This window comes from Oreochromis aureus, linkage group 19 (assembly GCF_013358895.1).
Source record: "Oreochromis aureus strain Israel breed Guangdong linkage group 19, ZZ_aureus, whole genome shotgun sequence".
Classification (NCBI taxonomy): domain Eukaryota; kingdom Metazoa; phylum Chordata; class Actinopteri; order Cichliformes; family Cichlidae; genus Oreochromis; species Oreochromis aureus.
In genome coordinates this window covers 27,307,491-27,332,541 of record NC_052960.1, presented here as the reverse complement: position 1 = coordinate 27,332,541, position 25,051 = coordinate 27,307,491, and the positions used below count along the sequence as shown (strand labels likewise).

At 38.6% G+C, this 25,051-nt stretch overlaps 1 protein-coding gene across 1 annotated transcript in view; it reads right to left on the bottom strand.

Annotated features, from left to right (window-relative positions):
* The window catches only part of prkd1 (protein kinase D1), a 108,609-nt gene that overhangs the window by 31,230 nt on the left and 52,328 nt on the right, over positions 1–25,051 (bottom strand). Inside the window, exons 20-21 of the mRNA XM_039603140.1 lie at positions 22,048–22,133; positions 15,679–15,894 (exon numbers count right to left, since the gene is read on the bottom strand). Coding sequence (XP_039459074.1) covers positions 15,679–15,894; positions 22,048–22,133 — 302 coding nt within the window. The remainder of the gene's footprint in view (positions 1–15,678; positions 15,895–22,047; positions 22,134–25,051) is intronic.

Genomic DNA, 25,051 nt, shown 5'->3' with positions numbered 1-25,051 from the left:
TTTGTTTCCTAACAGACACAACTAAATCAATTTGACGTGGGAAAACTGTTGTATTTGTATGTCGTCACTGGGTGATGCTGCTGGTGCCAACAGAGAGAGGCTGAATGAAGGAGTTACTACGGCAACAAACCCATCATCCCTCTGTCTGCCAGATTGAGAGAGAGAGAGAGAGACAGAGAGAGAATAGACAAATGCAAGGAGCTGGAGAGTCAGAGAGAGAGAGAAAGAAAAGTGAAAGACGGTGATCAGATGAAGAGGAGGGAGTGAATAAAAGAGTGAAAGATGAAGACAAAGAGACAGTGGAAGAGAAAAATTGTGTGAGACAGTAGCAGAATAAAAAACAGAGAAATGAAGAGGCTGAAAGGTGCTGAAAACTGAGATAAAGAGCCAGAGAGAGAACAGTTCTCTCCTGTTTTTCTCTTCCTTTGTATTGCAAATGTTTGTTACATATTTTGCAAGGAAAAAAGAGGCAAGAAAACAATAAAAGTGCTATTGCAGCTACATTAAAAAAGTGTTTTAATTCATGGATTATTCATGCTTTACAAAACACACAGATCTATTGAAGATACTGAGATTTTATAATTCTATTTTTTTTTTTTAAATAACATGTCTTGGATCTAAGTAGCATAATTTAGTGACCTCCACATAGCTTTGAGTCAGAGTGACCAGCCAGGTAAACTCTGACAATAAACAATCAAGCCTTGAGTTTACTATTGCAGATCTAACTGAAACAAATGAAACATTCAAAGTATTTCAGTATTTAACTATGCTATATGAGGCCACCCTGAAGCATCTAAAGTATTTGGAAGCACAATTCATAACTTGAAATCTGTAAATCTAAAAAAGGGAATAATCAATAACGAATTGTAAAGGTAAATGCATTTTTCTACAGTTTGATATTTGTGGGAATTACTTTAGTAGGAGTGATTTTGTGTATATGTGTAAGTGATTGAAAAAATTATGCACCCTTTCCATTGCACAGTTTCTTTTTTGGACACGTTGCATTGTTTTTTGGGGGGATTTTTTTTGACGTGAGGTGGAATTTTGCCAGTGCTCAGACAACTGGTGGAGTAAGTCTCAAGAGATGAGTGTGTGGTTTTCAAACATACACATAAATAAAAAGTATACTGTACAGGTGACCATTCTCTGTGTTTGAGATTGGTAAGTGTACACTAGGCACTGTTGAGAATTGGGAGGTGTGCACCTTTTGCTTCCCATTAGATTCAAATGTTTGTTTGTTTTTTAAACAAAAGAGAGCTATTACATAATGAAACAAGATTGTAAATTATCCACAATATGGCTAACATTTAACCACAAATAATCTGCAGTCAACAGTCACCTTGTGTTTTAAAAATGAAAATGTGGACAAATTGTCTCGTGTGTGCGCTTTTTCATCACATTAGATGTGTTTACAACATCCAAGTGCTCAACTCAAGATGTTTAATAGGAGGTTGTCATTTATTTATTTATTTAAATTATTTTTTTTAATTTAAAGTCACACCAAGGCATGGTTGTGTATACAGAGCCTGATATTAAACAAAGTGGGCAACTGTGTAAGACTCCCTGGGGTCCTAGAAGCTCTGGGTTCACTGCTTGTCAGTTAGTTTTGGTAATTTGATTAATTGCAAACTTACTGGGGAATTTGCATCTCCTAAGTATTATATTAACTAGGGGGGTCCTGCATTATTAGTTCACCTAGTGACCTTGCATAAGAATCAGATTTGAAGAGCTTTATTAGTTTAGTTTATATTTTTCTTGATAAATATGTGCAGTGCAAATTATCATAAAGTAATGACTGAATAGTTCTAGATTTCAGGGGACTATTTTGAGCAGCGGACCGATCCACAGTTGTTGTTTTAGTGAGGTGTATGCAGAAACAGGAGATACAGCCATGCTGACAGTCAGTCGGGTTTATATCTCTGAATAGCTGACAAGAAAAAAATAAAACCACAGTAGAATAATTAATATTCATGTATTGTTTTAGTGCATTTAAATGTACAGCAAAACTGTTTCTCTTGTTCTGTTTGTCTGCTTGTTCTATGAAGAGAGATCTAAAATAATATATAATAAAGAGGTAAGAGCATGAACGATTGAAGGGAAGGAAAAGAGAGTAATGAAGCGAGAAAACGACAGAGAGCGAGGAAGAGACATATGGTGGCTTGTGGTTTGCAGACTTTTCTGCCTGGCGGCGTTGAGCTGACAGCTCGCCTCGCCGCTCCGAATAACATGAGAACACAACATGTAAAAATAGAAAGAAAAGGTAGAGACAATAGAACGAGGCAGGAGCGCCAAACTAAAAGCAGCAGCAGCAGCAAATGGAGATGAAAGAGCAGAAAGCGAATGTACGTGCAAGGCTGTGTGTGCAGAATGTAATGTCAGGTAAATGAAAAGGAAAATATAAGAAAACATACGACTTAGATTAAATTATGAATAATGGCTAGAATAAAATTAAAATGTACAAAACACTTGGACAGAGTGCAAGGTTATTTTTACTCAGAAATGTACTCTGAAGTATAAATTTTAAATAATTTACAGGAAAAAAAGAATTTACAGAACATTTTAAATAGCTCACTGTAGAGAAAATTAAATAAATACAGTTCAGTTCAATTCAGTGGTTTACAATATTATCACTTTAAATACTTCAAGTAATAATTTATTAAATATTTATTATTATTATTATTATTATTATTATTATTATTAGCATCATTAAATAATGTGCTGCATTTCTTCCCAAATGTAAAGATTAACCTTGTAAGTAGCTTTGCAACAAAATCTTAAAATAAAGACAAAAAGAAAAATAACCTAAAAAAAAATCTGTTAAATAATAATCTAAGAAATAGTTATCTATTAAAAAAGGTTGATATGTTGCAAATAAATACAGATATATGTTATTTATGTATGCGATTTATTAAAAAGAAGCAAGTATTTTATTATTTTTATATATTTATATACATATATATTTTGCAAATGAATTATAAATGTGGTGTGTAACAGTCTCTACTAAATTAAATACAATATTAATAAAATAAGATTTAAGAAAACACACACACACACACACACACACACACACACACACATACACAAATAAACTCTTACACAGGTCATAAAAATAATAATTATTCCTAAAATTTATTTTCTATTTCACTAATGTAAATAATTGAAGCATTTCTTTCATAATAAAACAATAATAAATAATAACCATGCATTTTTCTTTTGATTAACAAAATTTTATTCCTTGTTTAAACCTTCCTGAGTTTTTGAATTCCCTGTAATGGACTGTACATATAGAATCATCGATGACGTGCTACATGTAGGTTTCTTTCTGATTTGGTTGCCATCTCACCAGGCAAGTATTTAACACAGAGAGCAACAGCACAAAGAATAAGGAGAACGGACTGAAGGTTCTTTCTGCTGCAAGAAACAAATGACTCGGCAGACAGAAAACAGAAGCAGAAAGGACTGAATGAGCAAGAGAAGGACAGAGAAATTCAGTTCAGTGTAAAGAATATTTCATTGAATTTAGTAACACTTATAATACACCGTGTGATCATACAGGTCCAGTTGATTTCCCAATGTAATTGGTCTATTAACGGGTTGGGTGTTATTATTTTTTCAACTGAGGTTTTTCATAGTTTTTCATCATTCAGTTTTTATTTATTTACTTTGAGATTTAAGAAGAACCAAGCCTACAACACTGTGTGACTAAGGTGGATAGAGATTCTGATACCTTGATTTCTTTTTTATTTAGATGAAATGAACAAACTAAACAAACTTAAAAAGTACTACAAAATCAAATTAGTCCCTAAAAAACAACATGTGAAAATAGAATGATACAAACCACTTATTTTAACATCATTATATGATTACACTTATTCTTTGACATTTTTTAGAATAGAAAACATTATCATTGTTTAACAGTTTACATATATAGAGAGATATATTTATATAAGTTTAGTAGTTTATAAATATATATAATATGAATCTTTTAAGAAAAAACACTTAATAGATATAAACCTAGAAGCAGACAACATAACAAACATAATCAGGAAAAAAAGAATTTTAAGTAAATTCACTAATGCAAGGCAGTTTGAATCATCTCAAACCAAACAATCAATAAACAAAGTTTACACACACACACACACACACACACACACACACACACACACACACACATTTATACATTTATATAAACAAAGTGAACTGAAGTTCAACCTGACTGACTTGTTTGACTTAGGAAATCTATGTTTATTACACAAGATGTGATTTAATATGGTTCAGTTTTGGAAATTAATACTAACTACTACTGGACTTTACTTTGAGATTTTGAGAATGAAATCCAAACACAGACACACACGTGCGCGCACACACACACACACACACTGTCTGAAGACAAAGAGGATTCAGACATCAAGTAAGGAATTCAGTTCTGTTTTTCTGCAGCTGCTTTTACTCGCCTCATTGACACACATGTGACAGCTTTCAGTGTGTGTGTGTGTGTGTGTGTGTGTGTGTGTGTGTGTGTGTGTGTGTGTGTACAGGGAGAGAGAGCGGCGAGAGAGTAGAAACATGAAGCCTAGCTATCAACGGGTGTTTTGCTGTATTAAAAAAAAAAAAAACAAAGTCACAAAAACCCAAAAACCAAGCTGAACCACCTGTGTGCTGTTTGGACTTCACTCTCAAGCTAAAATCCACAAGTCTCAAGGTTTGTTTGTTGGTCATTTTCAAGTAAACTTTCAGAGTTGGCGGATTTCAGCCTGATGACTGTCGTTTTTCTTTAATCGCTCACAGACTCTCAAAAATAATTCAGTTTTTTGTCTTAAACACGCCTCCCTCTCTCCCACTCTCTCTCTCTGTCCCTGTGTTTTTTTAATTGGCATATAGGGAGGCTTGTTTGTTTTTGTTGTCTGCTGTTTCTTAAATGTGTGTGTTCGTGTTCATGTGGCCCCCAGTGTCCCAACAAGCACCGCGGTAGGTGTTGGGAGGCGCTTTCGGCGGCAACAACAAAACAACACAGAAAACACACGCAGGAATACACACAGCAAAATACATAACAAACACACAGACGCAGACAGACACACACCACTCAGACACAAAAACCTGTTAAAACACACGAAAGCATAAAAAAACACACACACACACACACAAATGTGTACATCCTCACAGAAACACTGAAAAACACATAAACAGTAAATGGAGACAGTGACACGCACACACACACAAAAACGCACACACTTCTGTTGCCTCTCATGGGGCGCCATCTTGTGGCGATAGAAGAATCAACAGACACTTGTAGAAAGGCTTTTTGAGAAAATGCAAATGCGCCACTTTGAAAATACAAAAAGGAGAAGAAATTCAAACTTTAATCATTAGAAGGATTCGGATACATTTTGTAACACATAAAGATTATTAAATACAACACACTATTGGACAAACCTTTATATATGAGAATAATTTTTATTTTTGTTTGAAAAAGATTTGACATTTAAAAAAACCCCAAATTAAACACTTTATGAATATATTTGACAAAGAAAAACAAAATTTCATATTTTTGAAGATGCAAACTAAATTAATTCATGATATCACTGCTGTCTCAGAAAAATATCTTGGTTTTATTTATTTATGACATGTGTTACTAGTTAGTTTTGTTATGTGTTTTTGCATTTATGTATTGCTTTTTTCAGAGTATTGCAGCATAGCTAAGGTAAGACAGGGAGTTGTGTGATTTGTCTGTTTGTAAGACAGTTTTAAACTGAGTAAGATTCAAGTTTCATTTGTAACAGTAAAATAACATATTTTTCACATTTTCACTGTAAAACATGAGCAAACTTTGTGTACATAAAGATAGACACACTACTTCTCATATATATACATTCAGCTGGTAGACAAAGGATTGAAAGTCATATATCCATTAATCAGTGTTTAACATGTATCTATATTCACATCTTTAAGCTGCTCCTTCTGTGAGGTAAGGCTTTATGTTTGTGGGTTGTTCATTGTCCCATTCCTCTGAAGACAGTAACTCAGTAGCACCATAAGCAAATTTTCTCCAAATAGCAAAAATGCTCCCTTGGACTTGTGGATAAACAAATCAGAATTTGGTGTTCACAAGGGACAGTAATTTCATTGCAGATAACTCGATAATTCATATATAAATTGTGGCAAAAATCCATGGAAATGTGTAATAGGATTAAATTATAATGACCTATTATTTCCCAAAGTTCAAAGATCACACAGTTTGTATCATAAAGAGCACGCACTTCACATTTTATATCATGTTCACATTTATGCAAATATCCTTATATGCTCAGATACTGAATATGTTCCCACTATGAAACTATTGTGTGCTTCTGTGCTGCTGGATTGAAGTTGTGTCTAAGCATCTTTAAAACATGTCTAAGCTTATTTACTTGGTTCTTTGCAGCAACATACACGCATTTGAGTCACTCAAATTGTTATATCAAAATCAGCTTTAATTGTAAAGCGTGTGAATCCATCTAAGGAATGTGTTTATTTCTTGTGTATCTGTCTGAGAATTTACACAAAGACATAGAGCATCAGAAGAAAAAAGGCTTCACAAAGTCAGGTCCGACCACAAATCAAACGGGTGCTTCACAGTCTGGGCACCAAATGCGACCTTCTGCCCCTTGACCTTCACATCAGATGATTGTCTTACTGCATTCAGCAATAGCATCCACAAAAATAAGAAATACTGTGTTTTAATTTAATAAATTACTGGCATTTGAAGAAATACATATAGTACTAATACTAGCATTTAGAGTATTTTATTACACCGGGAATTGCAATGGCAGTGCCTGTTACTACTAATAGATGTTGCAGTAAGGGTGTCAACAGCATGTACAGTACAGTGTATTTACACCATGGTAGTTACAATAGCTGTAATGGAACAATATTAACAGGACCCTTTTGAAATCACTTTTAAAGTACAGTAACATTAGAAATGTAATAGGTACTGGGTTACCTTGTTATATTATTATTTGTCTCTGCCATATTAGCAATAGCATCATTTGACTGGTTTGGCACCATCAGCAGTCGAAATAAAACAGTTCCTAACAGCAGCAGTGGCAGCAGCAGGACTACTCTTGCTGCTGCTCTATTCTACATTTCCACCGTGTTTCTACTTCAGGCAGGATAAAATAGACTTAATGTTTTTTATTCCTATTTGAAAATGTACATCACAAAGTAAAATGGATTTTCAATCCTGTCAGTACTCCTGACTTCTGGTTTCTCCTCTCTGTGTCAGATGGAGGGATTACTTGGTGTCAGTGTTGTTGACCCTATCAACTTGTCTCTCTAAAAAGCCGTTTCCTCCTCGTACCCCTTATGCCTCCCTGAGGCCTCATTTCTGCCACCGGCCATTACCATCAAACTCAGAAAACAGGGAAAAAACTGGGAGGCTTCAAAACGTCTGCTGATAGGGCACTCTAGTTCGGCAGCCTCTTATGCTTCGTCCAGCATAAGAGTGTGGAAAAGGCAAAATAAGGAAAATCTGAGCACTGTCTAATCATAATCAAAAATAAAAACAATGTTGTGAAATGTTATATAAAGAGTAATTAGTACTTAGCATCTATATGCTAAATCATATTTAGATTTTTATCAATGTGTTTTATCAAATACTTTCAGAGGAGCCACAGTATCCAGGAGGATGTAATATTTTTAACAACTCTCTGTGTGAGTAGAGTTTAAGTAGCTGCCCTCCACTGTGATTAAACAGTCGATGAATCACTTCCTTAAACCTAGCAGCAGCGGTCTATACAACATGCCACATTCACACAAGCATTAACTTCTATGCTTTTAACTGCTTACCATTTATACTCTGATGGATGCATCAGAGTATGAATGATCCATCTGCATCTGCAGCAGCAGTAGATGACCTGCTCTACCTCCTGAGCTATGTAAGTCTTCTGGGAACGTCACATCTCCCAAAACTGTGGTTTTCTGCTTGATGACAACCACTATGTCTGGTTGGTTGGTAAATCCCTCAGGGCCATAGCCCTGTTGTTCTCAGCCATATTTGGCTGTATCTCCCATCAAGAACTGGGGACTTCTAACTCATATGTGGCAAAGATGTTCTCATACAGTATCCTAACCACTTGGTTGTAACTCTCAGTTTATTCTTTTACAGCTTGGAACTGAGATCCTGCTACCATGTGCCGGACCTTGGGTTCATTGGACAATGTAGTAGAAACCACTAATGATGATGAAATATAAGATTTAGATAATCCTAGAAACTGATTGCAACCTAATATACACATAAAATCCAATTGTCTTTGTATTTTACCTTAAATTTTCATTTGTACAAACTCATAGATTATGGCATTTACCATCCTTATGTACTGGTCATAAAAATCTCATCCAGTGATTGACTTGTAGAAATGTTAGTTGGCTATCTGAAGCAGAATATATTTGGATTTGAGTGAAAAAAAAAAAAAAAAACTCAACACACTATCAAGAAGATTTTAAAATATCTTTATTTGAACATGGTCCGAAAAAATACATCTTTAAAGTTTCTGTAGATAGCAAATGCTTTGTGAGCACTTCAGGCAGGCTGTTCAGAGCGCAGACAGCAAAGGGATGAAGCCATACAGCATCAGGAAACAGCTGAACGTTCTGCACATTGACAGACACTTCAACAGCTCAAAGCGAAACACATTCAGAGAAAACGTTTAGACCTCATTCTTCTTCTACTAATACATTTCATGTTTTCTGACCAACAGGCCAGGCAATAGTTCTTCATTATATTTTAAAATAACTACATTTCATCCAATATCCACTGCTGGTGAATATCAAAACCTTCAGTGATTGTTCATAAAATAGAAATAAGCTAGTTAAGTAGATTGTACTAAAAGTAGACAGTTTATGTAAAGTCAGGTAAAGTATATACTCGTGTTTGTTCTCACTGAGTTAGATAATGATGGATAGGGATCTTATTTCTGTCTGTAATACAAAGCTGAAGGACGGCAATGACTAACTTAGCTTAGCAGAACTCAGGAGCAAACAGTTAGCATATCTTTGTGGAATGGTTGAAAAAAACAAAACAATGAATTCTCACATCATATACATTTTTTAAAATCCCCAAAAAATAGTACAGTGTAAAAACATGAATTTGTGTTATTTTTTTCAAGCCATATATGTGGTAATATTTCTTCATTCATTCAAATTCATTTTAACTACAGATATATCAGTCTGTCCAATTAGGAAGCATAAACTGGTTTCACCTGATTTGGTGCAAATGAAAGTGTTAACAGGTGCTCTGGAGAGCCAACAACAAGACGACCCCCAAAAGGGGAATTGTATTGCAGATGGCGGCCGCACACCATTCGCATCATCTTATCCCTCCTGACTGATTTGTCTCCTGTTTTGCTTTTTTCTAGTGTCCTTGTCACTGCTGGTACCATGAGACCGTACCTGCAGCACATACAGGTATTTCTGTGTCTCCCAGCATAGTCTTAAGTGTGTGAAATGGCACATCTACCACAACACTATTAAGCCATATTACAAGGCAAGTTGGATCAGTTGGATTTTTGGTGTTATTTTAATCCAGCCCTAAATGCGTTGATGATTTTGGTTTCCTATGACTACTGTTACTTTGTTCTCAACAAATTACAGTGTATATCTGTAAGAATTACTTACTGATAGTAATCAGTAATTAAGATCCATGTGATCACTGATTTAAGTTTTCTTTAATTTGTTCAAGCACTGTAAAACACTAGCAATAAAAGACTTTTGGATTCTGTAACATGAAAACTAACAGTTTTATTTTTTTAACTAAGTTAAACTTCTGAAATTCCCAGAGACACAAGTACAAATCTATCTAATTTCTGAGAAAGGCTTAATACCTGTAAGAAAATTATCAGGTTTAACAGTCTTTGCTTTCTGTATCAAACTTTCGCTTAGTTAAAAGGTGTACATAACCTAGAGTTCTACTTCTGTTTGCAGTCATCTACAGATTCTTCACAATAAAACATGTACAATGGTTTAAGCACGTTATAAAAAAAATACTTAATTGAATGCTTTATAACTCAAACCTTTACAGAGAAACGTACAAGACACTCAACATTTCAATTCCAGTTGAAGCTGGAATGCCAATTTTGGAGTGTACAGAAGTTTGATCTGTGACAAAGAGGCACAAAGAAGATGATGCCATGAAGTCTTTAGAGAAACAGCCCTTATGTTTAAGATCAATGGCAGTATCATGATATAAAAAAAACCCCAGTGCATACTGTTCTCCTTTGTTTCTGTATGGGACAGGTTAAAATAACCGGTGTTCAACTTTGCCTTGCTTATCAGTAGACAAGTGTCTTGCAGAGCCTGGTAGGAGCCATCTCCTAAACTATTATTTATTGTCTGGGCAGAACTCAGGCCAATAAACTATAACCTTCTAAAATCAACATGCAGTAATTGCTGGCCACCATTTTTTTCTGCTGAGGAGAAAAACAAAAAAAAACATCAAAACAAAACAAAGCAAAACAACACCAAACTTAAAAAAAGGAATTGTCATAATTAATTATCAATTATGGAAAAAATTGCCAAGGGTGTATGTGTGGACCTGAGAGCTGTGCTTAACTCCTACAACCTCTCTATCATATGCTCTGCAAACAGTCTTCTGACTGCAGCGATGCATGTCCTGCAGAAGGTTAGCTGGTATCCACCATAACCCAGTTAAAAAAAAGGTTCAAGTTAGCCACAGCAGCTAATTTTACCATGGGCAACAACAGCAACACATGTTAGCAGGATCACACCTTTTATTTGACTTTGACCACATGTTCAACCGCCTTACAGAACTGCAGGGTCAACAAACACTCTGTCTGTCTCCCCCAAACACACATATACTTGGAAATAAATTCTCATTAATACATATCCTGGTGTAATTAATGTTGTATAGGAGGAAATATTGCCAGCAGTTGGTATACACAATTTTCAAATCCCTGATTGTTACTGACTATTCAGATATAACTTTAAATGTTATTTTAAATTTAATTATTAACCAGTTTCAAATCAGTCATTTAGTGTATTTCGTGAGTCCGATAAATGAATAACTTTTCTTGATTTGATTATTTTACTCATTCATTAAAGTCCCCAAATTAATTGCTAATCAATTGAGAAGAGGTAGTTATTTTATCAATGTATGTTCATTTGAAGGTAGTGTCTCAGAAAAGTAAATACTTATTCAAGGGACATATTCTGAGATACAGCGATAACGATGGTTGCTACTAACCTCTACACTACAATAACAATAGATACTGCTACCAGTTATTTCAGTAAAGTGGCACAAACCATTAACCTTGTACACAAAGGGCTTGTTCTGTAAACAGGTGGTAGTAACGATAGTACCCATGTACCACAGTTGCTCTCTCCTGAAGGCTGAAAGCTGAAAGATGTCCAACATGTAACACGATCAGTGAGAAGAAATCCTTCCAGACTGAGCTTATCACAAGCGACTGGTCCCTCATCGAATATGTGAGTACGGAAATACCTTTTCGAAGTGACTGAATGGCAAGATTGAGTATTTAAACCCAGGAAGAGTGGTCGATGTAAAAACAACAAGTTAAGGTAATTTTCTTTACTTGCTGGTGTGAATATTAATAAGCTGGATAAATGCAAACTTGTCCTAATTTTAAGGAGTATTTATTTAGTACGGGATCAAGAGAACAGCAGTATTGTCACCTAACAAATATCCAGATGTTTTGGCTGGATGACATTCTGCTGTTTCAACTAAATAAGTTATTGCCAGATGACCCAGAGCGACATGCACTGATGAAGATGATAAGGATCTTAATGGATCTGAAGAAATGCTTCAAAAAGTAGAAGGAAACATTTATGCTAGTGCACAAAGGTTGCTTTTTGATTTCTTTGGCTTGGCTTTCTACTAGGAAGAACTGAAATGGGAATTGGAGGTGGCTAGGAGAGGAGATACGAGGATTGAGGTCAAGCTGGGTGCCTGAGTTAAGGAAACTGGTTACAAAACTGCTATAATGACTGTGGAGGGTCCGTTGACAGACATTTTGAATGATAAGTACAACACACTGGTACTTCAAAAAGGTCGTTGTATGAACAGGATCTCTGACACACTGTCAACAAAATCTTGTCCTGTGGTGGAAAACCTTGGCCTCTGGAAGATACACAATATCTTAGGCACCTGATCCAAAGTATGTTCCCCACATGTCTTATCCTCTGCTAGTAATTTAGAACAGAGATGGAATCTTAACACGGGGATTGGCTTGTGTTTTGTCCAAAAGATGGTATAAGCCTTTAATCCTCAGGCTTGAAAACAGTTCTACATACAAGCATTTTTGTATAAATTGGTATTCACTAAGTATTAACATACAGCATATTACCAGGGATGCATCAGCTCCAGTCTCTCAACTGTATAGAAAGAAGACATGAAACCTGCTGATTAAAGCTTCATTCAAATTCCAAAATTTTAAAGATTATTTTATTTTCATATGTTTAATAGTAAGCAAGGCAGAGGTGCACAGTCAAGACCATAAACAGGGAGATGAAAACTAGCTTGTGTGTTATGTTACATGAATGTTTCAAAAACATTCAGAAGGTTAACTAAATGTTGAGCTAAAGATGGAGCATTTCCTGAAAAGCCTATGGTGAAAACATGGCCTTGATGTTGTCCCATACAAAATCAAAAGAGCATGTATTTGGGTCCTAGATTGTGCTGAGACACTAACATTTATACTGGTTACAGAAGGTAAAACATAGCATTCAACTGAACTTCCTGTCAAACTAAACCAGACACATCATCCTGTATCTCATCTTATAGGAAAAGAAAGAAAACCACAGCAATGCAAATGTATCAAAGTAATCATATATTCCCGTTTGAATGAGATATTTGTGGCTTAACTGTTAAAAAAAAAAGAGGAACAAAGATACTGACACATTAAAACATTTATCTTGTTGTTTTTTGGTATGTCACTGGCAGTGTGTTTTTAGCAACTGAGGATTTTCATTCCAAAATGCTACATATCCATTTTCAGAAAACATGGGGAAAGTAAAAACGTCTAAAATCATAGTAAATTACTTTTCACTGAGCGGTCACTTTATCTGTAAATGACTTAATGACAGTACCTTGGATATCTCTTTTTGGAATGAAACCCGAACTCGTGACTTTTCATTGCTACGAAGGAAAATTAGGAATTATGTTTCAGTTGTGAAGATCAACTGTCCTTCTACTTTGTTTTTATCAAACAGAAGACACGCGTTACCTTAAATAATTTTACGTAACGAGCAAAAGAAAAGACTTTTGTCAAGGTTGAAGAAAAATGCTGTTTCCTTTTTTTTTAAATCAAGTTTAGAACTTTTTTTTAATAATGAATAATGTATATACATTTTTAAACAATTGTAAGTATTTAATCTACACAAGATCCAAAGTGAATACTGCTTTACTTTAATCTGACGATATGAGTGTAAACACTTAGTAAGTTTTGATAGTGAATGAGCTCTGTGTTTTGCTTTGGATTTATTTTGAAGGAAGCCATGGCTTATTTCCACATCTGCAAAATCTTGTACAAGCTGCAGGAAACTCGTGAATATGTGACAAGCCCTAAATAGCAAGTTTCATGTTTTTACAGTGTAAATTAAAAATTAGTTTATCATCGCCACTTTTTCTGATGTGTCATTTTCAGTGATTTACGGTGTAAAAAATGTAGTGATTCTTAACAATTCAGATTCACCTTTTTATTTTATAAGTATACCTCTGAATTTCTCATATACACTATTGTGCAAATTTCCTGAGCCACCCCTCATTTCTTTATATATTGCTTCCAAGGACCCAAACTTGAGTGTAATTGGTCTTTTGTATTTCTCCAGGATTTCTGAAGGCCTTACAAAGTTTTTCTTTGGACAATGGCTGCTTGTTCACTCATTTTCAGTCCAGTCCAGATCATTTTCAGAAGAATATTCTTTTGTTTGATGAGCCATTTAACAATGACCCACGAATCATAGAAAAGGCTCAGACCGTAACAGATGAACCGGTGTTGTATCTACACATTAAACACAACTTAGCATAGAACCAATTTTACACTTTATCCTTAGCACTTTGTTGTCATTTTCCCCATTTCATTAGTTTGTTCTATGAAAATGGCAAAGATCGCACAGGTTTGCAGGCATAAAACAGTACTTTTGCACCAATGAGGCAATTCGGAAAGAAAAATTCACAGAAAACTTGGCAAATCTTGGCATAGTGTACAGTGTTCCCTTAAGAAGTCGGAGGAAACAGGACATTTGGAGTACAAAAGAAGAAGTGGCAGACCTAAAAACTATCTACAGCAGATGAACAGTATATGAAAGTAATGTCATTAAGAAATAGGAAAAGATCAGTCATTCAGATGACCCCCTATGAGAAAGCACTTGGCAACAGTGGGAAGCAAAATCCCAATTTGAATGTTTTGGTTCAAATCGTAGTCAAGAGAGAGGTCATCTGTAAAACAAGCTGATTTTGGGCTGTTGTGCATCCTGTGGCTTTCGGGATCTTACCAAAATTTATGGAAATATGGTTGCATCAGATTTTGACACATCATGCATTACATTTGCCAGTGGCCTCATCATTCAGGATGAAAATGATCCTAAACACATTGTCAGTATACTAAAGCATATTTTGGTAGAAAGGGCACCACCTGCCATGAATTGGCCTAGCCACAACCCAGACCTCAACATTACTGAAGCAGTGTGGGTATAGGTGTTTTTGCCTTATATTCTGTTCCCATTCTGTTTATAATGGGAACAGAATTCTGTTCTATAAATCCCTGCACCGATCTGCCATTTTCCAAGCAAAACATAAAGAAATGAGAGATGTCCCAAGATTTTTGTCCAGTACTGTAATTTGTAGCTCTTCATGGAGAAATGACATTCTTGTTTCATAGTTACAAAGTAAGGATGGAATGATTATGTTGTTTTAAATTTATTTTACTACATTTAATAAGGATAAAGATAACTAAGGGAAAAGTTTTCGCATTAAATAGTGATCCAGTAATTACAACAATGGATCATATATGACCCTACTGTATATTTCGTAATTATACTATCTTGTATGACGTTAACTTTTTTAAAGTCAAAATTAAGAAGTCATTTGAAAAATTAACATCTCTTAATCAAAAATCAATATTGCCTTAACATAGGATTCTTGTTTTGGTATTCTGGGATAGGGTGAGTTTATCAAGGCGGTTATTTATCTAAGAGATTTAAAATAAGCAAATGTTGCATTTGTAAATTGTGAGAATAATTCTTTGAAATTAGGAAACACAAGACTCTGGTAATTACAAGATCCTTACATCCAACAATAATCTCAAATATATTTGAAAGTTCTGTACCTTGTAAAGGTAATAAATTGTTTGAGCTTTACAACCCTATTGAAAACTATGGGATAAATAACACAAGGACCTTCTAATTAAATACAAAATTGTTAACTCCTAATTATGCAGTGACTCTTGCATTACAGATGTAACCAGTTCTAAGAGTCTTCTCTTGCAAATACGAAACAAGTACTTGTTAATTAGATCAATTAGAATAAGATTCGTTATGATTTATGGAGTAAAATAAGGATTTAATTTTTTGTAAGTTTTCATTTTGTGCTTTTTTCATTTTGTGATAGTCATTGTTTCTCATGTTGTTTGGAAAATAAGTCTTCTTACTGCCTCATAGTTCACTCACCCTCTCACTGAGGGTCTCCAGTTCTTCCTCCTTTTCCTTGTAACGCTCCATCCCCTGTCCAACTTCACCACAGGGGCTGTTGGTTAGGTGCATGGGGTAGTCTAGGCCGCTGAGCTGGGCGTGATGATGCCATCGCAGGTCATCGCTCTCATGGGTGATATAGCGCTCGTTTATCCGAGACTCAAGGTTTCTTAGATCCAGCCACATCTGGTAGTCCTGGTGGAGAAAATGAACACACACAAAGCCTTATTAATTTAATAACACCATTATCTTGTCTTTTGTAGAGCTAGTACATTCACACCAGTGTTTGTTTTAGATTTCAATGAAGAACTGTTCTGAATTCTTACAAAAAATGTAAATAGCAAATATTTTTGAAATCAGATAACGGGTGGCTGGTGATATTTTCTCATTGTCTGCTTTTGTCTGAATACTTGTTGAAGGTTGTGGTGAAAAGACATAATATATAGATAATTGTGTTCCATTTACTTCTGGTTGGTGTCATTCAAAACACTATCATTTATAAGTGTACAAAGCAAGTGTACTTTCTGTTGGGACAGTGGTTTGTGCTGTTGCCTTACAGCGCGAAGGGCTTTGGTTCAAACCCACCCTCTAATCAGGGACTTTCTCTATAGAGCTTCTATGTTCTCCTAATGGTTGCCCAAATTTTCTCCAGGTACTTCAGCTTCCTCCAACAGTCCATAAGCAGTTAGTAAGGTTAGGTTAACTGGTTGTTCTAAAATGCCTGTAGTGTATTTGGATTTGCATGTGAAAAGTTGTCTGTTTCTCTGTGTTAGCCCTGCAACAGCCTGGCGACCTGTTCAGGGTCCTGTGATCCTGAATTGGATAATTGGAAGAGAATGAATGGATGTTATCTAGTGACCTCCTCAATTCCCTACTGAAATCCTTAATGAGTTTATAAATCTCTTTGCATGCCACTAGATTTCTTAATACTGCAAAATTGTTTCATTAGGTTCATTATGGTTAATGGTTCAACTCATAATGTTGGACACATCCTGAATCTTGTTTTTGCTCTTGTCTTACCCTTAAACTCACTCTGCATGTCAGATTTACCGTCTGACCACAACTGTATATTTTTTTGACAAAGTTCTAGTGTTATATTCATCATCACAGAACAGACTGCAGAACGAAAATGAAATACAACCTTCCATGTGCACTACCAGCAAATAAAGGACCTACTAACCACATTCACTCAACTTGTAAAAGATGCAAGAACATCATACTTCTTTGGTTTGACTAACACTAGTAAGCGCAATGCAAGCTTCCTCTTTAGCACTATCAACAGACTTTTTACGCCTGGTCTGTGCAGTTTTTCTGCCACGTCATCTGATGATTGTGGAAAATTTCTTAATTGTTTTCCTGGCAAAATCAGTGGAATCAGATCACAGTTCAAGCCTGGAACCTGTCACTCTGTGCAAGTGTGTCAGCCTATCCCATTTTCTAACGTTTTTTCAATTTCAATGACGGATCTGCTGGATATATTTTCTCATATGCACACTTAATGGATTTTATTCCTCACAATTGTCTTAATGATGTTTTACCTCTCATCTTGTTATTACTTGGCTTCTATCATCTGGGTGCATGGCTGATGGTAATAATATATTTAATATCAATATATTTGATAAATTCTAATATTTTTTTCAACAAAATCACTGCACTGAAACAGCATTACTAAAAATTAATAGTGATATTCGGTTTGTCGTGGTGAAGAGAGAGCTGAGTGTAAAAGCGAAGCTCTCAATTTACCGGTCGATCTACATCCCTACATCCTCGCCTCTGTCAGTGCACCCCAGGGCAGCTGTGGCTACAATGTAGCTTGCCATCACTGGTGTGTGAATGGGTGGATGACTGAATGTAGTGTAAAGCGCTTTGGGGTCCATGGGGACTAAGTAAAGCGCTATACAAATACAGGCCATTTACCATTTACCCTCATCTATAGTCACAAGCTGTCAGTGTTGGGAAGGTTACTTTTAAAATGTATTCCACTACAGATTACAGAATACATGCCCCAAAATGTATTTTGCAACGTATTCCATTACGTTACTCAATGAGTAAAGTAATCCAAAGTATTATTCTGAATACTTTGGATTACTTAATATATTATCAAGCTTTTCACAACTACATGAATGTGCTATGGCTGTAGGCGGTAGGGTAAAGTGTCTTACCCAAGGACACAACGACCAGGACAGGGAGAGCAGGGGGATCGAACGGCAACCTTCCGGTTACAGATGAGCTTCCCAATCCCCTGAGCCACGGTGGACATTAGGTAAGGCTGCACTTTTTGTAGCGATCTCATATAGCAAACTATTCCGCACGTATATAAAACAGGTCCGCGGCTGCGAACCATAGTAAAGGGACCTCTGGCTAATACGTCGGGTTTCGTGTTGGGCTCATAGCCGAAAACTAGCTTTACTTTGTTGTCTGGGTCAACTTTGCTAGCGAGAGACAGAGAGAGGCATTGAAAGGCTGCTCCAACGGAACTTATTGTTTCGGAGGAAAACACGAACACACTGTACAGTCGAGTCTTAATAGCTTACTTCCAACTGGGCTACACTGCCCACGAGGCTATATTCTTTAGGGCTATGGCTGTAACACTCAGCCTATTGCCATCATATTAAATAATTAAAAAAAATATTTCTTCACGTCATTATGCGGGCCGCAAGTAGAGGTGACATGGGCCGCGAGATTGAGTCACAGGCATTAGAGCCTCTTAATGCGTGTTTTGTTTGGGTTTCCACCGGCGTGGAATTACCAAAAATAGGGAGGGCATAACCTAACATATGAAACAGGAAAAGACCGCCGTGTAATCCCTTTATTTCAACAAAGTAACTGTATTCTGAATACTGTGGAGGTAAACACAGACGACACGAGAGCTCTCGATTAACACTCCTCGTTTATTCCTCATCACCACACAACTGAACACTTTTCCCTCCAAAACATAGCAACAACTCTTCCTGAGAACTGGGTGTGAGTGGAGCCTCCAGTGGTCCACCACATGCCCCCCGAACACCCAGTAGGGTCATCCCCTAGTCCAGAACCCTTGCTTTAATCAAACGTCCAGAACGGCTGAACCGGGGAGGTGGAGAGCTGGCTGAGGGGAAACGAGCCTGAGGACCAGGCTGGCATGGGCGACCAGGAGAAGCTGGAGATAGCTCGGGCCCCGCCAGGTGGGGGGTGCTCCCAGAGGAAGAAGCAGGGTTGTCCAGTCCAGTGGAAGGCGGGCGGCCACGGCGGGGGGCCTGAGCCGGCACCAACTGATCATCCTGCAGCACATGTGCTGGCTTAAGTCTGTCAACAGAAACAGTCTCCTGACGACCCCCAAAGTCCAAAAGGAAATGCTTCTGGCCCGGTTGAATAACCCTAAAGGGGCCGTCATACAGTGGACGCAGCGGAGGCCTATATTTGCGCTCACTGTCCCTAAGCGTGCGACTGAAAAAGGCAAGCGGTTGCCAGACACCGGAGACCCGCTGCTCCAACACTGCGCCCACCGCCACGTCCGACGCGTCGGTGGTCAACGCAATCTCCGCCAACGGAAACGGGTGGGCCAGCAGGGCGGCGTTTGCCAGCGCGGCCTTGGCCTCAGAAAATGCCTGGACGCGTTCAGGGAGCCAATCAATCGGGTCCTTAGCAGTTTTACCCTTCAAAGCAGCATAGAGAGGCTGCAGCAGGTGCGCAGCTCTGGGGAGAAAGCGGTTGTAGAAATTGACCATCCCAAGAACTCCTGCAGCGCTTTAACGGACGCTGGACGCGAAAAGCGAAACAGCCCGGACCTTGTCCGCAACGGAACCACACCGTCAGCAGAAATGCGGTGGCCCAAGAAATCCAGAACCGGCAAGCCGAACTGGCACTTGGAGGGGTTGACGATCAGGCCGTGTGCCGCCAAGCGCTGGAAAACCTGACGCAAATGTGACGCGTGCTGACTCTCAGAACAGCTGGCCACCAATATATCGTCAAGGTACACGAAGGCGAAAGGCAGCCAGCGCAAGACAGAGTCCATCAACCGCTGAAAAGTCTGGGCGGCGCCTTTCAGGCCGAACGGCATGCGCAAAAATTCAAACAGGCCGAAAGGGGTAATAACGGCAGTTTTTGGGACGTCTTCGGCGCGCACGGGAACCTGGTGATACCCCCGCACCAAGTCAATTTTAGAAAAAATCGAGGTGCCGGCGAGGTGGGCGGAAAAATCCTGTATGTGGGGAATGGGGTAACGGTCGTTCTCCGTGACATTATTCAAACGGCGAAAATCCCCACGCGGCCGCCACCGACCGTCGGACTTGGGCACCATGTGTAGCGGAGAGGCCCAGGCACTATTCGGCGCTGCACAATGCCGAGGCGCCCATAGCGGCAAACTCTTCCCGAGCGACGGAGAGTTTCGCGTCGGTCGGGCGGCGCGGCGAACACCGGGGACCAACCGTCGAATATAATGTTCAACCCCGTGCTTCGTTGCCGTGTTTGAGAAATTAGGAACAGTCAGTGAAGGGAACTCAGAGAGCAAACGCTGAAAAACATTCCCAGAAGTCACCAAATTAGTCCGATTCAGGGGCTCGATGGCGCGAGTGAAACAGGGTACTGAAGAAAAAGACTGGGCGTCGATTAAGCGTCTGTTAGCGACATCGACCAGCAGTCCGTGGGCACGAGGAAAATCAGCGCCCAAAATAGGTACAGAGCTAGCGGCAACAACAAAGGTCCATTGGAAATCCCGACCATGAAAACAAACAATCACGAACCTTTCCCCGAACGTTGTGATGGGAGAGCCATTAGCCGCAATAAGCTGCGGTCCGCAGCCCGCTGCTAAACTGTCGGCGCCGGACGGGGGAAGGAGGCTCTTCTGGGAGCCGGAGTCGACCAGGAAACGTCTCCCGGAGCGCGAGTCTTCTATGAAGAGCAGTTTCTCTTTGACGCCAGCGGTCGCGGCCGCTACAGCGCGCTGTCGGGGCCCGTGTCCCAGGGTCGGAAAAGCACAAGGCAGCAAGCAGCGGCGCGCTCTGGGGCCAAAACGCTGATGGTAGAAACAGAGGTCCCGTCCGCGGTGTCGCTGTGCCGCGACCTTTGCCGCCAGCGAAGGAGCGTACACGTCGGGGCAGGTCAGCGGGAAAGTAGAAGGCGCTGCCGGCGAGGCTGGAACTAGGTCGTGATCGTGGAAAGCGCGGGTAGCCAAGAGAATACGATCCGCGTCCTCAGCCAGGGGAGCGATAATCGCCGTGCCCAGAAGCGGAGAGTTGGCGAGGCCGGCTCTCACGGCCACCGGCAGCTGTCGGAGGAAGATGTGGGCGAACAGGAATCCCCCGTCGTCCGGACCGAGAAAGGACAGCATGCGCTCCATCAGTTCGAGAGCCGTACCGCCACCCAGGCCTGAGAGGGAGAGGAGCTTCTCGGCTCGCTCTGCGTCGGAGAGGGCATAGCGCCGAAGAAGCAGCTCCTTAAGGGCGGCGTACTTCCCTCGGGCGGGTGGGTCCCGGAGGAGAGTCAACGCACGACGGGTGGCTAGCGGGTCGAGAGAGGCCACCACCTGGTGATATTTCGTGTCGTCAGCCGAGATGCCACGAAGGGCGAACTGAGCCTGCACGTGCACGAACCACGATGGGGGATCATGAAGCCAAAAGTCCGCAAAACTGGCTGTAAACACAAAAATGTATTGTTTTTTTTTTTTTACCTACACTATATTTTCTGATTATCATCAACATAAGATATAAATCGAATAGATAGCCAATAAAATGCAACATTAGCATTATTGTGGAATTGTGCCTCTGGTTTTTACCCCATACCAAAGTGAAATGCATTGCTATTCAACAATTAGATGCTCAATTCTTATTCACTACATATCATTCAAAGAATGTGAGATTACATGTTCCCAACTCGTTTAGTTCATTCAGTTTGGAACTTCCTGTGTGTCAGAAGTCTAATCGGGTTGCTATACCAGAATGAAATCCTTTTCAGTTCCACCTGTTAGCAGTGTTACATGTAATAGCTGCTAAACTGCATTTCCTGATCACTGCAGAAGCTGTGCCCTTATTCTTAGCTCCACTTACTTTGCCCGCAGACAATAAAGTTTATTTAAACAAGCTGGCTGAACTTGCTAATGTAAAAAAAAACAAAAAGAAAAAAATTCCCAAAACTCCAAAATGGTTTAAATGCTACACATATGGGTTAATGAAAGCTCTAAATGTTAACTGAAACAGTAAAGTAATGTGAGATTAATGGAAAGAAGCTAAGTGAGGTGTTTAAGTGAACCCTTTATATGATTTGGATCTATTATTGACTGATTCTTGATTGTTATGTTACAGATTTGTATTAAACTTGAAAAATGCTCCCAAACTGATTTTAATGGAGTTATTCAAATGACTGATTTCCTACCTGCAACCAGGGATGGCTTAGTGTCTTGTCAACACTGTATCTCTTCCTCATCTTCACTTGCAGCAAGTTGTTGATCAGGTCAATCGCTGCATGGAGGAATACAAGAATGTAAGAAAGGAAGAACATAGGGAACACAGGGGGAGAATGGAAGGGCAGAGTATTAGTAGGAGGAGAATTTGGGGTTGAGGCCCACCCATGGTCAGGGGCCAGTCAGGGCTAATGAGCAGAGCTAACATGATGTTAACCTCTCTTTAGGGGTCAGTGGTCTGAACAGCTCTGGGACCCCAAGGCCCCTCAGGTCTACAGAGGCCTCCATCACTTGGTATTATGCACATGAATGGACTACCGTATGAACCCACCCCCCCTACAAACCTAAGATCCTCATTCCACAAACTGACAGGACTCTCCTAGTTCTTCAAGTTTCTTTACCACATACATTCACGTCTCCTTAACTGCTCAGCAGCACTGGCTCGCTCCTGTTTCCCAGATCTGTCTCATGACCTCATAATCCAAACCAAAGGCCAAAGAATGACAATGTTAGTTTACAGTCATTCTAAACAGTTTTTGAACTGCAGTGTTTAGTCATGCATTGTTTTTTCTCACAAGAAACCTGATTTAAAGACATACACACAACTGTGAAGAAATAATGAGAAATAGTTTATTGCTATTACTTGACCAGATCGACATCCCAGGGGTATAAAAGTAAAATTTTGTACCCTTTATACCCTATTTATACCCTATTTTGGAAAGTAGTTGTTTCCTGACTTTTAAGCCAAATCCACCTAAAGTATAGATTTCAGAAAATTCTGCCGTGTAGATACAGAATATTTGATTCCTGTGTGGACAAGGGGTTCAGAGAAGAGTGGAGAGGGCAGTGGGGAAGAGAAGGGCATGGATGTGTGAATATCTTGGTGACATTTGGAAAAACATCTATAAAGTTCTCAGTCATCCAGGTCATGGTTATATCTAAGGAGGTTGGAAAGAAAGCAACTGGACTTCTTTCACAAAATTTAAAGAAGTCAGAAGGGCATTATTAGCTGGAAAAACACCCCCAAAACAAACAAACAAAAACAAATCATATTAAAGAGATGGAAATTTTTGAAACTAAGATGAACCAGAATGATATAAAGAGAAAAGTATGGAGAAGAAAAGAAACTTCTCATGCCATCAAGCATACCAGATCATCTGTCAAACATGGTGGAGCCAACGCTATGTCATGGTCATGTATGACTGCCTGTGGAACTAGGTCACTAGTATTTGTTAATCCTATTACTGCTGATAAAAGTAGCAGAATGAATTCTGAAGTGTTAAGGGCAATACTACGCTCAGATTCAGCCAAAAAAAACCCTGACAGACCTGGTAGAGCATTTCAAGAGAGGAGAAGCAACAACATTTGTTGATATCTATGGGTTCTAGACTTCAATCAGTCACTGACTGCAAAGGCTTTTTATCAAAGTATTAAAAACAATTCTCATGTTTAAAGCTAGTTTGTCATTTTGAGCCCTATAAAATAGCTAAAATAAAAATAACTATAATTCCTGAAATAATATCTGCAATATTTTGTTAAATGCCTTGAATTAAATATTTAAAAGCTGCACTCTATGGTGGTGTACAGAGAATAACAAAATCTGTGTCAAATATTTATGGTCCTAAATAAACTTAAATATGAAGAAGTGCAATCCCAGTGACAGAGAGGATATGGACTGTATATAACTGTAAATTATAAATTATACAACATGTATCTCTCATGTAGTGTGATATGCATATGTAGGAATTAAACCGTTTTTAAAACAAATTAATGAATTGTAAAATGCAAACAATTTAAATAATATTTTTCAACTTTAATTAATATTTTGGGTTTTCTTTTTTTTTCCTGTTGTTGCCTCTCCAATGAGTCCATTATCACTTTTATTTGGATCAAAGGAAGCGAACTGGGTTCACAATAGATTATGCCTTCTAACTGGGTAGATGGATATATCTGAAGTTTACCAGACTTTGTGCTATATTGTAATTCTCAAGTGTTCCCTTAACTTTTTTTGAGCAGTGTACAAAATATCCTTACACCAGTGTGTGAACAGAGTCCTCTGTCTTTGGTCTTTCTTTTCTGTTTATCACAAATAGGCCTGCTACTAGAAAGCTTGGTCTTTTCGTTTTGCAATTTACCATTTAGAAAGTAGGATTGCATCGTCATTAAAAGCTACAGATATTAAAAAGGTAATTAGTGTATACCTCTGTTAATTTTGGCTGCTTCTTTGTCACACGCTGTGTACAATTTTTATATCAATTATATTTTATAAATGTACTAGTATAATATCATCTGAAGCCCCCGCATGCTTTAAAAACAACTTGTATTATTTGGGATGTGCAAGAAGTCTTTGTCAGGTTGGCTAATGCAATCTTATTGAGTCTCAGGTCATGGCAGCTAAAGAGTAGCACCTTCATCAATGAATGGGTACCCTGTGTCCCCTTTATTAAGGTGCAGAATTGTAGTTAGAGTTTCATGACTGCTCCATCAGCTACGAAAAAGAAGGATACAAAGTTTTTTGCCCCGTAAAGGGCTCAATGGCAATACCTTAGAGGGTACCACTACAGTGATGTGCCATTATACCTTTAAAGGTAAAACTAAATACTTTTTTTCCTGGGGGAGGAAGACTGCCTCTGCATGATCATAAATGCGGTAGACTTTCAAAACTTTATTTCATCTCCATTTAAAAACTTGAATTGTGTTTGCTTGTGGGCAAAAGGGTCTTATTTAAAACTGATCTTTGCAAACGCACATTTCTTGGCGCACTTAGAGTTTATTCTCTGACATTTAATCCTCCTGTGGCCAACAGAAATGGCTTGTATTTATTTTGAAGCACAGCTCAAGTCATTCTGGCAGCATGAGGAGGTGGAGGGAAGGTTAAGAGCACTTCGGGGATCCGGTTTAGGAGTGAGTGAGTCAGGCGAATTTAAATCTGTCTCATAGTCAACAGGACAATTCCAGCCAACACACACGGCAGAC